This window comes from Aphelocoma coerulescens, chromosome 23 (assembly GCF_041296385.1).
Source record: "Aphelocoma coerulescens isolate FSJ_1873_10779 chromosome 23, UR_Acoe_1.0, whole genome shotgun sequence".
NCBI lineage: Eukaryota > Metazoa > Chordata > Aves > Passeriformes > Corvidae > Aphelocoma > Aphelocoma coerulescens.
This window is the reverse complement of record NC_091036.1, coordinates 5,613,077-5,630,258: the sequence shown is the minus strand read 5'-3', so window position 1 is coordinate 5,630,258 and position 17,182 is coordinate 5,613,077. Positions and strand designations below refer to the sequence as shown.

The 17,182-nt window shown below is 51.7% G+C and overlaps 1 protein-coding gene across 1 annotated transcript in view; it reads right to left on the bottom strand.

The window, feature by feature from the left end:
- The window catches only part of CSMD2 (CUB and Sushi multiple domains 2), a 368,722-nt gene that overhangs the window by 118,488 nt on the left and 233,052 nt on the right, over window positions 1-17,182 (bottom strand). Inside the window, exons 16-21 of the mRNA XM_069036010.1 lie at window positions 14,424-14,618; window positions 11,459-11,597; window positions 10,184-10,371; window positions 8,416-8,604; window positions 6,335-6,451; window positions 731-946 (exon numbers count right to left, since the gene is read on the bottom strand). Of these exons, the coding sequence (XP_068892111.1) occupies window positions 731-946; window positions 6,335-6,451; window positions 8,416-8,604; window positions 10,184-10,371; window positions 11,459-11,597; window positions 14,424-14,618 (1,044 nt within the window). The remainder of the gene's footprint in view (window positions 1-730; window positions 947-6,334; window positions 6,452-8,415; window positions 8,605-10,183; window positions 10,372-11,458; window positions 11,598-14,423; window positions 14,619-17,182) is intronic.

The following is a 17,182-nucleotide window of genomic DNA, read 5'->3' as shown; positions in this document are numbered from 1 at the left end:
GAGCATCCAAGTGGAATAATGATCCAGAGGAAAAAAGGGAGCAGATGGACAATGGGAGTGACCAGCCCTGCCCCGCTCCTCGTCCAAGCACTCCAGATTGCTCCATGCTGCTTCCAAAGGATCCCATCTGTCCCAGCTTCCTGGGAGTGCTGGGCCTGCTGCAGTGATTCCCCTCTAAAAACAAGAGAAGGTGTTTGGGGAAAGAGGGACAGCATTCCCCAAAAATCCTGAGCTGGAATTGTCCATAAACAGAGCAGGGAAGACGAGGGTCAGGAGGGAGACAGCAACACCTGGAGAGGGATTTAATTCCAGTGGGTCCATTCCTGTTATCCACAGGGGCAGACAGAACTGGCTGTACGGGGGCAGCAAGGGGAAGATTTCTTGGGACAGAAATAAGGGTTTAACACCGGGATAACTGACTGGGGGACTAGAGGAACGACCACCAGCCACCCAAACCAATGGAGAATTATTCCCAGGATGTTGCTGGGAGGGTGGGGAGGCCCTGGCATCCCAGAGAAGGGGTGGCCCATCCCTGGAAGTATCCAAGGCCAGGCTGGACAGGGTTTGGAACAACCTGGGATAGCGGAAGGCTGGGCAGGGGCGGGCCTGGATGAGCTTTAAGATCCCTCCCAACCCAAAGCATCTGCAGAAAAGCGGGAAGGGGAAGAAGGAAGGGAAAGAAGGGGAAGAAAGAAGGGCCAGAAGGAAGCCTTTGGGCAGCTGCTCTCACCTGAGAAGGTGATGTTGAAGCCCTCGTAGGACATGGAGAAGTCGGAGATGAAGCGGATCTGGGCAGAGAAGTTCCCGAAGAGCCCCGCGCTGAGCGGGGCCGGCAGCCGGGACCCCGTCAGCTGCTTCAGGGGCTGGGCAAAGCTGGAGTTCTCGGTGATCAGCAGGTAATCGTGGCCATTCTCCAGGTGGAACGTGTGGAAGGTGAAGAACACACCTGCACAGGGGGGAAAACCGCAGGTGGAGTCATCCCATGGCATTCCCAAGCCAGCCCCTGCTTCCCACCACCAGCAGGGGGGAAAATCACGCTGAAATTGTGGATTTTGTGATGTTAGGAATGAATAAAACCCCTAAACCCGGGGTGTGGTGGCAGGCCCAGAGCAGTGACAGGTACTGGGAGGGTTGGGTTGCTGTGCCCTTGCCAGGGGTGGCACAGCCCCGCTCCAGGGACGCAGCAGCGGCTGAGGGAGCAGCTCAGGGGAGATTTTTATTATTAAAGTGTTGACCTTTAAATGGAGAGCAAGAGCAGCGAGGCTGGGGCTGGGAGGGCTCGGAAACAAGCGTGCTCCAGGAGGAATTCCTCCCTAGAAAAACAGCATTTAAGCCCAGCCCCAAGGTCAGGGAGGCTTTTCCAGAAAACAGAAGCGTGGCAGCGGTGCAGCTGCAGAGACCTTCCCATGATGGGCTGATCAGAGAATCATGGAATTATCTGGGTGGGAATGACCTTAAAAGTTGTCTAATTCCAATCCCCCCACCATGGGAAGGGACACCTTCCCCTAGATCAGCCTGATCCAAGAAAAACCCTACTTGTATTCACCTTTTACTGCCCCAAATAAACCCCACAACACCTCCAGCCACAGAAATCCTGGCCCAAACACAGAAAAACTATTTTGCCTCTTCCTCCCAAATTCAATTTGAACGATTTCAAACATCTGGGGAGAAGGCTGTGACCTTGCTGCATTTGTAAATGAGCCAGAGAGGAGTAATGGATTACTTAAAGTCCCCTTCACACCTCCAGACACACAATGGGAAGCACTTCAGGCTCCTGCAGGAGCCTCCAGCGAGGTGATTTTTCATGCTGGAATTCAAACACCATTAGAAACACTTATTCTCTGGAAAATAATTCCAGCTTGGAAATGAAAAAAAAAAAAAACCCAACAAAACAAAACCACAACAAAAACCCAACAAGAAACGGCAGCGAGAGCAGAGCCAGGCAGGATCTGAGCTCAGGAACTCTGTCACAGCATTGTCACAGCAACTTAACGAGGCACAGAGATGCTGAGCAATAAAAAGCCTCTTTGCATTTAGATGGATTTTTTCATCCCCATCTCCCAGCTCCTGGAGTACCCAGCTCAGGCTCCCGAGCCCCTGCTCGTGTGGGATTGGGATTTCTCCTGCTCAGATCCCCCTCCCTGGAGAGGCACAGACGGGGCAAACCCGAGGATGGGATTTGGGCTTTGTGAGAGAGAGATCCCTGCTTGGCCTGAGCAGGTTATTTCAGTGAAACCAGAAATTCACACCCCAAGGGCTGGCTCTGCATCCCACCATTCCCAAAACACTGCAACCCAAAGAAACAGTGGGAAAATGGCAAATAAAGCCCAGAGCAACAGCCTCCTCCTCGCTGCCCATTCCCTGTTGATTTCTGGAGATCAGGGAAAGCTCTGGAGCATGAAGCTCCAATATCCAACCCCACAGCATCAAATTACAGCTGAAAATTCCATTTATTTATCCCTGGGTCTCTCCCAGGGCTTTCTGGAGGTTTTCTGCTCACATGGAGCAGTTCCCTTCCACCAAGTGAAGGTCAGAGAGGCTGGAAATCAACCCAGAGCTTTTCCCGTGGGATTGGGAAGGAAGGAATGGCAGGATCATCCCAACCTTTATCCTCACTGATCTGCAGTGTCCCAGCAGAAGGATTTTTGTGAGCCAAGCTTAGGACTGACCTTGGTTAATTCCTTCTTTGCATCCATTCTGTGGAGCCTGACAGTTTTAGGCTCACTCCTTCCCCCCTGCAAAGTTCCACAAAGGGCAGGAAACTTCCCAGAGTTTCCAAGTGTTTGTTATTCCCACCAGAAGCACCAAACAGAAATAGATCTGACCTGAAAACTGGGATGGGGGGAAAGCAAAATGGCTTTGGATTCTCACCTGACAGCAAATTTACACCCTCAGCCTTACTAAACCCAGCCTAAGAACAGAAATAACAAGGATAATTCAGTTATCCTGGAGAACAGGACCCAATTCCCAAATTTTTTAAGGTAAAAACTCCAAGCAGAGGGGACGAGGCTCTTCCAGCACTGGAGGGCTGTGGAACTGTAGCAAAAAGGACTAATTAGGAGCTCATTTTAAAGGATTTGTGCTTAATTAAACCTTTGCTCTGGTCTAAAATTTACTGTGGCACAAAACATCTCTGCAAACACAAGGCTGGGTTGGTTTTTTTTTTCCTTCTCCCCCCATTCTCTGCAGAAGAAACAGCAAAAACAAATTAGAGGGGAGAGAAATCACTTTGAAGCTGTGAGATTAAAAATAATGGCCTCTCTTTAGGGATTTAAATACCTTTAAAATTAAGCTGCTTTTAAACTCCACTTGGACAGCCTGGGAGTCCATAAAGTGTCACAGGAAAATAATTGTTGGAGCAGTAGGGCAATTCCAGGACTCGTGTGCTGGCCACATGGGAGATGTTCCCAAAAACCTTGGAGGGAAGGACCTGGACACCTCCATAAATCCCTCAGGAGGGGCAGATCCTTCTCCATGACCAGGGACAGGAGCCAGGGAATATCCAGAGCTGGGCCAGGGGGGGGTTAGGTGGGATTTAGGGAAAGGTTCTTCCCCCAGAGGGTGCTGGGGCACTGCCCAGGCTCCCCAGGGAATGGGAACATTCCCAAGGCTGCCAGAGCTCCAGGAATGTTTGGACAGCGCTGCCAGGGATGCCCAGGGTGGGATTTGGGGGTGTCTGTGCAGGGCCAGGATTGGAATTGGATGATCCTTCATCCCTTCCATGATTCTCTGATCATCCCTGCTCCGTCACTGGCTTGGCAGGGAATAATTTGGTGCCCTGGGAGGCACCAGCCCTGAATTTTGCCCCGTTTTATGGGAATTGAAACAATTCCCATGCCTGGGACACCAAGCCCAGGCAGTGTGACAGTGGCAGAAATGGGTTTGGGAAATGCAAGAGCAGAACAAGGAAAATCAGGGGAAATGGTGAACGCTCAAGCCATGGGAATAAATTCCCTGTTGGAAGCAGAGTTGTGAAAGCTTGGGATTTAGCAAAGACCAAACTGATCCAGTGCTCCTTGATGCTCCAAAACCAGGGAGCTGGGAGGCAGGGACAGCACGGGGGGGGTGTGGATGTGTTGGGATGTGTCTGGAGGGGTTTGGATTTGCCTGAAGGGGGTCAGGATGTGTTTGCATGAGTTCAGATGGGTAAGCAGGTGTTTGGAGGTGTCTGGAGGTGCTTGGATGTGTCTGGCTGTGCTCACACACTCCCCCACCACAGCCCAGCATCCAAACCCCTTCCAGCTTCTGTTCCATAAAACACCAGGACAAAGAACCCCCTTTGTTCATCTCCTCCTTCCACGGCTCTGGGGAATCAACAATTCTCCTCAACAACGGCTCTGCAGTGAAAGGGAGCGGGTTTGGATGGGATATTGGGGTGAAATTCCTCCTTGTGAGGCTGGGGAGGGCTGGGATGGAATTCCCAGAGAAGCTGCAGCTGCCCCTGGACCCCTGGCAGTGTCCCAGGCCTGGCTGGATGGGACTTGGAGCACCCTGGGACAGTGGGAGGTGTCCCTGCCCACGGCAGGGGTGGCACTGGGTGGGCTTCAAGGTCCTTCCAACCCAAACCATTCTAGGATTTTATGATCTATGGGATTTTCCTGAGGTGCACTTGGCTCCATGCCAGTTAACAACATCCTCTAGCTCCTCTCCCTCTCATTCCTAAGTGGATTTGGGGATCTCCTGCTCCCAAGCAGCTGCCTGGGTAGAGCTTTCCCAGCCCAGAAAGCTCCCCAGGCACAGGAATTCTGCTGGAAGGGCCCCTGGATGGACACAGGGATCCCACAGAGTCACCCCTAAAGAGCTGCTGGAGAACCTTGGAGGAAGGACCAGCAGAGGTAAGGAGAGGGGTAAGTGTCCAAAAAGGATTCTTCTACACCAAACACTCCAAGTCCTCTCTCAGGCTCTGATCCTGCCCTTCCCAGCACAGGAGAGCAGAGCTGAATTCCCAAGGACCTGTAAATTTTCCCTACAACTGCCTGGATTTATGGAGCAGCTCCCACCACGATTCTCTGAGATTCATTACTGCAGCTAAGGCCAGAATTCCTGGGAAAAAAAAAAGCTGGGAGCAGCTCCTCAGAGAGCTCACTGGTGTGACAAACATGGGTGGGTTCAAGGTGCTCAGAGGCAGGGCTGAATTCCTTGGATGATCCTGCCCCTGCAGGAAGGGAAGGGCTGTTCCCTCTGCTCCTGACTTGGCCCCAGCAGCGTCTTTAACAGCCCAGGAGGCAAAAAACTCCTGAATTTCCATAGAAATATCCCTGCTAGCTGAAAGAACTCCCTGTTTTCTCGAGCTTGGCCAGGAGATTTCCCTGTGGTGTTGGAGTAAAAGCTCCCAGGCCATCAGAGCTGCTCCTCCTCCTATAAAAGGGAGCGACTGTGCCGGGGTAACGCCGTGTGTGATCCCAGCTGGATCAGGAGGGTGGATTAACGGGAGAGGGGATTGCTGCTCCTGCACAGAGCACCTCTCCCAGCTCCCAGAGCTCCCCAAAGCTCTGTGCTGCCCATGGACAAGTTTATTTGCTGGGATACAACTGGAATTTGGCAAATTGGCTGCTGATCCCTGCCTGGAGCTGAGTGGTGCCACGGCGAGGCCGTTGTGTGAGATGGAATTCCCATCCCTTGTGCTCAGGAGATGCTGTTGGATCACAGGGAATTATCCCCCTCCTCCAGCCCCAGCACACCAAACTTGCTCTCTAATCATCAGTGCCACCTTTTTCCTTGGATTTTCCTCCCAGACAGGAGCTCGTGCTGTTTGGAGTTTGGACTGAACTCACCCCCTGGCTGTGGGGGAAGGAGAAATGTAGGACCAGGGAAGAGCTGGGAATTCAGAGCCCAAGCTCTGGCCCAGGTCTGGAGCAGATTTATTCCGTGTTTCCACTTCTCCAGCCCTAAAATGCTGCACAGGGGCTGAGCCAGGGAATTAAAACAGAGCTGAAAGAGCCACAGAGCCCCAAATGTGCCAGCAGTGGTGGCAGTGGCAGCTCCTCTCTGCTCCCTGGGGCATTCCTGGCATTGCCAGGAATCCAAACAGCAGCTGATTCTCAGGATATCTGGATCTCTATCCATCTACACCCTGACTCCCAGGATAATGCCACAAAGGCCTGGAATAAGAGACAACACAAGGCACAGGCTCTGGCTGATGGAACCATTTGTCCCTCTGAATCCTCTCCACTTTAAAAGGATGAAGAGGTGACACCAAAACTCTCTGGATCTTGCCCAGGGACAATGGAATCATCATTCCTGAGAGGAATTCCTGGATCCCACAGAGAGCAGTTTCTCTCCCACTGGCCACTACCACCCCCAGTCCTCTCCAAGCACCCCAAAGGTGTCTCACCTTTCCCATGGGATGTTTCTATCGTCCACGTGCAGTTCAAGTTGTTGGGATAAAAATCAGGGAAGCCTGGGGAGAGGATGGTGCCACTGGAGCCACGGATGTAGCCCCCACAGAGAGCTGAAAACACAGAAAAAAGGAGATCAAGAGTTCAATAATCCAGAACCTTTCACAAGCTGGGAGGAGAAAGTGAAAACAAAACTCAACCCAGGAAAATCCAACAAAATACATGGATCAACCCATCAAAATCCAATAAAAGGGATTGATCAGCCCATCAAAATCCAGCAAAATACATGGATCAACCCACCAAAATCCAGCAAAATACATGGACAAACCCATCAAAATCCAACAAAATACATGGATCAACCACCAAAATCCAGCAAAAGGGATTGATCATCCCACAAAATCCAACAAAAGGGATTGATCAACCCACCAAAATCCAGCAAAATACATGGACAAACCCATCAAAATCCAATAAAATACATGGATCAACCACCAAAATCCAACAAAAGGGATTGATCAAGCCACCAAAATCCAGCAAAATACATGGACAAACCCATCAAAATCCAGCAAAAGGGACTGATCAGCCCATCAGAATCCAACAAAAGGGATTGATCAACCCATCAAAATCCAGTAAAATACATGGACAAACCACCAAAATCCAACAAAAGGGACTGATCAAGCCACCAAAATCCAGCAAAATACATGGACAAACCCATCAAAATCCAACAAAATACATGGATCAACCACCAAAATCCAGCAAAAGGGATTGATCATCCCACAAAATCCAACAAAAGGGATTGATCAACCCACCAAAATCCAGCAAAATACATGGATCAACCCACCAAAATCCAGTAAAATACATGGACAAACCCATCAAAATCCAGTAAAATACATCGATCAAGCCACCAAAATCCAGCAAAAGGGACTGATCAACCCATCAAAATCCAGCAAAATACAGGGACAAACCCACCAAAATCCAGCAAAATACAGGGACAAACCCACCAAAATCCAGTAAAAGGGACTGATCATCCCACAAAATCCAACAAAAGGGATTGATCAACCCACCAAAATCCAGTAAAATACATGGACAAACCCATCAAAATCCAGCAAAATACATGGATCAACCACCAAAATCCAGCAAAATACATGGACAAACCCATCAAAATCCAATAAAATACATGGCTCAAGCCACCAAAATCCAGCAAAATACATGGACAAACTCATCAAAATCCAGTAAAATACATGGGCAAACCCACCAAAATTCAATAAAATACATGGATCAAGCCCACCAAAATCCAACAAAAGGGATTGATCAACCCACCAAAATCCAGCAAAATACATGGACAAACCCACCAAAATCCAGCAAAAGGGACTGATCAACCCACCAAAATCCAGCAAAATACATGGATCAACCCACCAAAATCCAGTAAAATACATGGACAAACCCATCAAAATTCAATCAAATACATGGATCAAGCCACCAAAATCCAGTAAAAGGGACTGATCATCCCACAAAATCCAACAAAAGGGATTGATCAACCCACCAAAATCCAGCAAAATACATGGACAAACCCATCAAAATCCAGTAAAATACGTGGATCAACCCACCAAAATCCAGCAAAAGGGATTGATCATCCCACAAAATCCAACAAAAAGGATTGATCAACCCACCAAAATCCAGCAAAATACATGGACAAACCCATCAAAATCCAGTAAAATACATGGATCAACCCACCAAAATCCAGCAAAAGGGACTGATCAACCCATCAAAATCCAGCAAAATACATGGATCAACCCACCAAAATCCAGCAAAATACATGGATCAACCCACCAAAATCCAGCAAAATACAGGGACAAACCCACCAAAATCCAGCAAAAGGGATTGATCAGCCCATCAGAATCCAACAAAAGGGATTGATCAACCCATCAAAATCCAGCAAAATACAGGGACAAACCCACCAAAATCCAGCAAAAGGGACTGATCAACCCACCAAAATCCACGGATTAAATGCCAGCGGGAGCTTTCCAGCTGCTGCTTTGCAGTGGATCTGCACGGGAAGGGGCTGCAGAGGTTTCCTCACCCTCACAGCTGGGCAGGGGCCGGCTCCACTGGAAGTTGGGCTCGCACTCCAGGGCCTCGCTGTCGCTCAGGGTGTAGCCGGGGTCGCAGCTGAACGTCACCAGCGCTCCCACGTAGAAATCGTTGCCGTGGCGCTGCCCGTTCACCGGGATCCCCGGGTCCAGGCAGTGGTCAGACTGCAGCTTCACAGCTGTGGGACAAAGCAGCAGGGGCACACCCTCGGGGTGCTGAGGAGCTCGGGGGGAGAGCAGCCCTCCCGTGGGATTGTTTGGGATCCTGCTGGTTATCCCCAAAGTGAGAGGGTGAAAGGGAGAGAGGGAAATCCCGAAAGTGAGAGGAGGAAACAGAGAGAGGGAAATCCCAAAAGTGAGAGGATGGAGAGAGGGAAATTCTCACAGTGAGAGGAGGAAACAGAGAGAGGGAAATCCCAAAAGTGAGAGGATGGAGAGAGGGAAATCCCAAAAGTGAGAAGAGGAAACAGAGAGAGGGAAATCCTCACAGTGAGAGAGGATGGAGAGAGGGAAATCCCAAAAGTGAGAGGATAGAGAGAGGGAAATCCCAAAAGTGAGAGGAGGAAACAGAGAGAGGGAAATTCTCCCAGTGAGAAGATGGAGAGAGGGAAATTCTCACAGTGAGAGGATGGAGAGAGGGAAATCCTGAAAGTGAGAGGATGGAGAGAGGGAAATTCTCACAGTGAGAGGATGGAGAGAGGGAAATCCTGAAAGTGAGAGGATGGAGAAAGGAAAATCCTCACAGTGAGAGGAGGAAACAGAGAGAGGGAAATTCTCACAGTGAGAAGATGGAGAGAGGGAAATTCTCACAGTGAGAGGATGGAGAGAGGGAAATCCTCACAGTGAGAGGATGGAGAGAGGGAAATCCCAAAAGTGAAAGGAGGAAACAGAGAGAGGGAAATTCTCACAGTGAGAAGATGGAGAGAGGGAAATCCTGAAAGTGAAAGGATGGAGAGAGGGAAATTCTCACAGTGAGAGGAGGAAACAGAGAGAGGGAAATCCTCACAGTGAGAAGATGGAGAGAGGGAAATCCCAAAAGTGAGAGGATGGAGAGAGGGAAATCCCAAAAGTGAGAGGATGGAGAGAGGGAAATCCCAAAAGTGAGAGGAGGAAACAGAGAGAGGGAAATCCTCACAGTGAGAGGATGGAGAGAGGGAAATCCCCAGAGCAAGAGGAGGAAATGGAGAGAGGAACTGGTTTGGGATTCTGTGCTGGGCCAGGAGTTGGGACTCCATGATCCTTGTGGGATCCAGCTCTGGATATTCTGATTCTGTGAGCTCAGCTCTGTCTCCTAAAATCAAGAATATTCTGCAGATGCTAAAATAAAAATAAAAAGCTTCTACAACAACCGAAGGGGGAATGGCTTCACACTGGAAAAGGGGAGATTTGGGTGGGATACTGGGATGAAATCCTTCCCTGTGAGGGTGGGGAGGGGCTGGGATGGCATTCCCAGAGAAGCTGTGGCTGCCCTGGATCCCTGGAAGTGCCCAAGGCCAGGCTGGACAGGGCTTGGAGCACCCTGGGATAGAGGAAGGTGTCCCTACCCATGGGTTTTAAGTTTCCTTCCAACTCAAACCAGTCTGGGATCCCAGGAAAAGCAAAAAAATCCACTGGCAGCAGCTTCCCACTCCCCAGTCCTTGAGCAGTGAGAGCTGCCTGCCACGGGGGAAAAAGAGCCCCAAGGGGCACGGATTGAGGCCGTGGCACTGCCAGAGAGGCCGGAGTGCCAGGGAATTCCATGAACAACGGGGCCCTTACTTTCATATCGGATCTGGAAGCCGATGTCAGAGTGGCTCTTGTCCGTGGTGAACAGGAGGTAGAGGTGGTTGCTGGTGCTGATCAGGAACTGGGGCACCTGGGTGCCATCGTAGACCCCGATCAGGGGCGACGAGTAGGAGCGGCCGTCCCGCACCTCCAGGGTGTCGTAGTTCACCTCTGTCTTGAACCTGGGAGGGACACGAGGGAGCTGTGAAACACCAGCACTGCTCCCTCCTCCTCATTTCAGCCCTGGAGCCACCACGGGGTCAGGGCTGGCTCCTTTCTGCTGCCTGAGCACCTCGCTGAGGGCACCTCTCACGCCTTTGGGGTTTTATTGTGATGCTTCACCTCTTGACCCGCTGACCCCCACCAGGCTGGCAGCAACCTCGTGCCCCCTGAACAACCCCTCCCACACAGCCAGCCCCAGGGCCAGGAAATCCAGAGAAAGCCAAAAAACTCGGCATTCCCAAGGCTGGAGCAGATCCTCACTGCTCTGCTCCCCACCAGGAACACGTGAGAGCTCAGCCCCCAGAAAGGTGTCTAAAACAACCCTGAAAATGAGCAGGAATTCCTCAGGACAAGAAGGGGGGGAAAAGCACCATTCCCACTGTTCCTTCCCCAGTGCTGGGTGAGTTTTAAAGCCCTGCCAGGAGCTCGTAAATAAAAATGGGGAGGGGAGAACCCCAGAGCCAGACACGACGTGGAGCAGCTCATTCCTTCTCTTGGCTGCACCTTGGACTCACCACAAACACCCTGATGCTGTTTGGAATTTTGTCTCTTTTCTTCTTTCATGTATTCTCTGTGTTCTTTACACAGACATTTGGAGCCCTGTAACCCATTCCAGTTTTCCCTGTTCTTTTCCACTCCCTTTCCCTAAGCAAAAAACCAAAACATGTTCTGAGGGTCTGCAGCCTATCTTAGTTCTCCAAAGACAAACAGCTCTTCCAACACATTTTCATCCACAAAGTACAACCCCATCCGAGGAAGAAAAGACTTGGAAGGGGCTTGACCCAAGACAAAACATTGCAGCACCACTCGTGCTCCTAATCGGTGCTTTTTTGTCAATTATGCTAATTTATGCTAATTTATAAACCCATATGCACCCCTGTGTGGGTGGGCTTTGGTGGAGCTTCTCCAGAAGTTCCCCTGGAGGCCTCCAAAGGGAGATCTGCTCTCCTGTGACCTCCTCACTAAAACGACCTCGAGTTCCATTTCCAGGGTGAGGAAAAGGCGACGGCCAAACGCAGGGGACGTGGGGCTGCCAGAGGTGAGCACCTGTCAAAGGTGATCTTGATGGGGTAGCCTGGCTGGGCCTCGATGACCCAGGCACAGCTCAGCGAGTCCTTGTAGAAGCCAGGCCAGCCTGGGGACAGGATGGTTCCGCTGGGCGACGTCAGGTGGCCCCCACAGGGCGCTGGGGACACAAAAAGGACACAAACCACGCAATGATCCAGGCTGGAAAAGACCTTCAGGCTCATCCAGCCCAACGCAGCCAAGGCCATCGCTAACCCACATCCTTGAGTGCCACACGTCCCTTGAAATTGGGGAGAAATTGAGCTGCAGCACCGTGAGATGTCCCCACCCATGAAACACCTCCCGTTGCATTTCAGTCCTGCCACGAGTTAAAAACCACCAGAGCCAGATGAAAAACCAACACTGACTGCTTGGAAATTGCCTTTTCAGCTGCAAACGCAGGCACTGCCCCCGTGGGAGCTGGCAGGGCTGGCCTTGGGCCCTGCCTCGGAGGGGATGGGGTAATCATCATGACTGGATGGAAAAGCAGAGGAAACTGCAAGGTCGCTGGGCACTTCAGGTGCCAGCAAACCTCTCCCAGCCCCACTAATTGAGTCATGGCTTTGCTGCCACCAGGGACGTCACCAGAGCAGGGCATTCATTCCACGCCCTCGTGCCACCAGCAGCAGCTGCAGGTGCTTTATTGCATTTTCTGGGTCTGAGGGCCCAGAGGCACAAAACCCCCACAGCCCTCAGGAACTGCCAGGTTTTGTCCTCCAAGGAGTGACCCAGCGCCAGCCCCAATGTCACCGTGCCCCAGTGCCACCCTGGAGGTGCCCTAAAATGTGTCAGCCCCAGCCCCAAAGCTCCCCTGCTGCTCTTGAAGGGTGGTAGATCAAGGTCATTTGGTCTCAGCTGGCTCCAAACCAATTATTTTCCCTTTCTGCCCCAAAGCTGCATCGTCTCCTGTCAGGATTTCCAGCCTTTTTTCCCCCCGTCTCCTTCGTTCCCATTAATTTTTTCAAGTGCTGAGCAGGACTTTAGATCTCTGGGCTTTTCTCCTTGTTTAAAAAGGGCAATTAAAATGTCCAGACTGAAGGGTGAGTCAAAGAAATCGCCAGAGTGATCAGGAGGAGAAGGCAGAAGGTTATCAAATGTAGGAGTTGATTAAAAGTGGATTATTGAATGCATGTTTCCCTTCCATTGTTGAAAATATGTAAATTTAAAGGCTCGTGTTTGAAAGGAACGGGAGCCCTGAATGAAACCCATGTTTTGTCAGGAGCAAAATTATGTAAGAATAGGAGAAGTCCAGCTTTTTATTCTATAAAAGCTGTCGAGGACAATTGATTCCTTCCTCCAATCCCAAAGACAAGGGCCAGGATGGTGCAATTCCTGCTGCTCCAGCAATGCAAGACCAATTACTGGAATCATTTCTCAATATTCCAGGGCTGTTTCTCCAGAGCTCAGTACTTGTTATTCAAATTGCTGCAAACACCAGAGCAGGGCATCACTTCCCTAAGAACACAGGGCACAGGAAGATTTCCAGTCCTAATGAGCTCCTTCCTCACTTCTCTTTTCCAGAGGAGAGACTTGAAAGTCCTAAAAAAGCTTTGAAATCTGAATTAAAGCCTTTAATTCAGCCCAGCTCCCCCCATGGCAGGGCTGGCTGTTGTGGGCAGGGGATGGGAATGCAGAATTTCTGCCTCTCAGCTGCCAGGGCCCATTGACAGAACTTCTGTCATCATATAAATATCAGCTATTTCACACGGATCAAAAAGCAGGAAGGGAAAACATCACCCTGGATCTTCCACTCCCTGTTGTTTCATCCCCTCCCTGACAGGAGCAGCAGGGAAGCTTTGAGTCATCACCAAACCAGAACCTTTCATTATTACTGTTATTAGAAAAACACCTGTTGGAACGAGAACTGATCCTAAAATCATCAAATAAATACAATAAAAACTCTGCCCAGCGCTCATTCCACACCAAAAAACTGGAAAATAAACGGAGCTCAGGAACGTTTGCACTGAACCTTCCTCCCCAGCAAACTCCTCTGTGCAGACAGCACCTTCCAGAGCCATGGAAAATCCTGGAAGGCGCTGGCTGGACACTGGAATGTGAGAGTGAGCCAGAAACACGGTCCCAGATCCCAAAAGGCTGCAAAATTCCCCAGGGGACCTCTCTCCCTGCAAGCTGGGAATGGTCACCTGGAGAAGGGAAGGATCCCTCTCCCTGCAAGCTGGGAATGGTCACCTGGAGAAGGGAAGGATCCCTCTCCCACCAGGCTGGAAATGGTCACCTGGAGAAGGGAAGGATCCCTCTCCCTGCAAACTGGGAATGGTCACCTGGAGAAGGGAAGGATCCCTCTCCCTGCAAACTGGGAATGGTCACCTGGAGAAGGGAAGGATCCCTCTCCCACCAGGCTGGAAATGGTCACCTGGAGAAGGGAAGGATCCCTCTCCCTGCAAACTGGGAACATTCACCGCGAGAAGGGAAGGATCCCTCTCCCTGCAAGCTGGGAATGGTCACCTGGAGAAGGGAAGGATCCCTCTCCCTGCAGGCTGGGAATGGTCACCTGGAGAAGGGAAGGATCCCTCTCCCTGCAGGCTGGGAATGGTCACCTGGAGAAGGGAAGCTCCAGGGAGAGCTCAGAGCCCCTTCCAGGACCTAAAGGGGCTCCAGGAGAGCTGCAGAGGGACTGGGGACAAGGGCTGGAGGGCCAGGACCCAGGGAATGCCTGTGAACTGGAAAAGGGGAGATTTGGGGATATTGGGAAGGGATTCTTGGCTGTGACAGTGGGCAGGCCCTGGCACAGGGTGCCCACCCAGCTGTGGCTACCCCTGGATCCCTGGCAGTGCCCAAAGCCAGGCTGGACACAGGGGCTTGGAGCAGCCTGGGACAGTGGAAGTGTCCCTGCCCATGGGAGGGGCTGGAATGGGATCTTTAATGTCCCTCCCACTCGGAAGCAGCCCAGGATTCCCCGCCCAGGCAGCAGGAGGATCGGCAGCACCTTCACAGCGCAGCACGGCGTTGTTCCACACCACGTTGCCCTCCTGCAGCACGCAGGTGACGGTCTCGGCGCCGTGGGTGCGGATGAAGCCCTCGTCACACAGGAAGGACACGGAGCTGCCCAGCTGGAGGCTGTCCCCAAAGCGCTTCCCGTTCACCGGCACGCCGGGATCCGGGCACTCGTTGTGCCGGAACGCTGGCGGAGGAGAGGAGGAGAAGGGAGAAAAGAGGAGAAGGGAGAAAAGAGGAGAAGGGAGAAAAGAGGAGAAGGGAGAAAAAAGGAGAAGGGAGAAAGGGGGGAAAGAGAGAGGGGGAAAGAGAGAGGGGGAAAGAGAGAGAGGGGGAAAGAGAGAGAGGGGGAGAGAGAGAGAGGGGGAGAGAGAGAGAGGGGGGAAAGAGAGAGAGGGGGAAAGAGAGAGAGGGGGAGAGAGAGAGAGGGGGGGAAAGAGAGAGAGGGGGAAAGAGAGGGGGGGAAAGAGAGAGGGGGGGAGAGAGAGAGAGGGGGAGAGAGAGAGAGGGGGAAAGAGAGAGGGGGAAAGAGAGGGGGGGAAAGAGAGAGGGGGAAAGAGAGAGGGGGAAAGAGAGAGAGGGGGAAAGAGAGAGAGGGGGAAAGAGAGAGAGGGGGAAAGAGAGAGAGGGGGAAAGAGAGAGAGGGGGAAAGAGAGAGGGGGAAAGAGAGAGGGGGAAAGAGAGAGGGGGGAAAAGAGAGGGGGGGAAAAGAGAGGGGGGAAAGAGAGAGGCGGGAAAGAGAGAGGGGGAAAGAGAGAGGGGGGAAAGAGAGAGGGGGGAAAGAGAGAGGGGGGAAAGAGAGAGGGGGAAAGAGAGAGGGGGGAAAGAGAGGGGGGGAAAAGAGAGGGGGGAAAGAGAGAGGCGGGAAAGAGAGAGGGGGAAAGAGAGAGGGGGGGAAAGAGAGAGGGGGGGAAAGAGAGAGGGGGGGAAAGAGAGAGGGGGGGAAAGAGAGAGGGGGGAAAGAGAGAGGGGGGAAAGAGAGAGGGGGAAAGAGAGAGGGGGAAAGAGAGGGGGGGAAAGAGAGAGGGGGGGAAAGAGAGGGGGGGAAAACAGAGGGGGGGAAAACAGAGGGGGGAAAACAGAGGGGGGAAGAGAGAGGGGGAAAGAGAGGGAAAAAAAGGGGAAAAAAGAGGGAAAAAGAGGGAAAAGAAAAAAAGAGGGAAAAGAGAAAAAAAGAGGGAAAAGAGAAAAAAAGAGGGAAAAGAGAAGAGGAAAAGAGAAGAGGAAAAGAGAAGAGGAAAAGAGAAGAGGAAAAGAGAAGAGAGAAAAGAGAAGAGAGAAAAGAGAAGAGAGAAAAGAGAAGAGAGAAAAGAGAACAATCAGGATCTTGTTTGCCCCGTCCCACCCCCAAAATCAGGGTGTTGCACCCCAAACTGAGATTTTCCCCTTCCCAGTCTCTGCCTCAGGCGCAACAGGAGAGGAAAGGGGAGGTTAAAGCTGTTGGATACAGCAGGGACGGCACCAGGAAAGGTCCTGGAAAACTGAGTTACCTTCTCAGCAACCTTCCACATATAGAAACACATTTATATATTAAAAATATTCCACATAGGGAGAGATTTTTTAAAAACCCTAAAAAATTCAGCCTGGAGGGAACATAAGGGAGCCATTGACAAGAAAAATGGTCAGATTTAGGGCACCAAGGTTAAAAAGTCCCCTCAGCTCGTTCTCTGGCTGCCACATCACAGAGCCCCACACTGGCCTGGGATGGAAGGGACCTTAAAGATCACCCAGTGCCACCCCTGCCATGGTAGGGACACCTTCCACTGTGCCAGGCTGCTCCAGCCTGGCCTTGAGCACTGCCAGGGATCCAGGGGCAACCACAGCTTCTCTGGGAATTCCATCCCAGCCCCTCCCCACCCTCAGAGGGAACAATTCCTTCCTGAAATCCCACCTAAACCTACTCCCTTTCAGCTCCATGCCCAGCCCTGCTGAGATAAACCAAGGGGCACACAGGAACCACCTCTGCAGGTGCCACCAAGTCCTCGTGGGAGTGCAGAGACACCCAGCTCTAGTTAAAGCCCTCTCCAGCAGTTTAAGCTACACCAGCCAAACATTTGGAAACGAGATGTTAATTCCTCATTAAGTGCATAATTATGCCCTACATCTCCTCACGATGGGAGGGGCCTTGGAGAGTAGCAGCCTGTTAAGGATTAAAGGCTCCAGATTAATCCCACACCTGAGGTTTCAGTGTCTTTAATGCACCTGAGCAGAGCCTGGGAGCTCTGGATTGCTCCCAGAGCATCTCTGCCCTCACAACATCCCATGATCCACAGGGCTGGAGGGGAAAGGAGGCTGGGGCTGTGCCCTGTGCCCTGGTACCTGTCCCTGGCACCTCCTCCTCTCCCTTCCCCGGCCCCAAGGGAAGGGCCTGGAGGTGTCTGGGAAAGTCAGAACCAATTCACTCGTTCCTGAGTCATTCCCAGCACTGAAAAACCTGCCTGAAAAACATCCCCAGGCAAGGGCCAGCCCCAGCTCCCTGCAGGAGTACGGGAGAGGCACCAGCAGCGCTCCTGAGGTGTCACCCTCACCCCTGGCTTTGTGGCACCCCCTCACCCAAAGCCCCTCAGCCTGGCTGCAGTTTGCCAAAGGTTTCCTTAGGGCCTCTCATTTTGTGTCTTTTTTTCCCTCTTTAAATAAAGGCTCTGCAGTCAGGGCTGGCAAGGCCATTAATTCATCAGTGCCACCAAAGGCTGGCCTAACAAAGCCACTGCTTGGTTCTGCTGAAGGGGTTTAATAAAGCTCTTTGGAAAA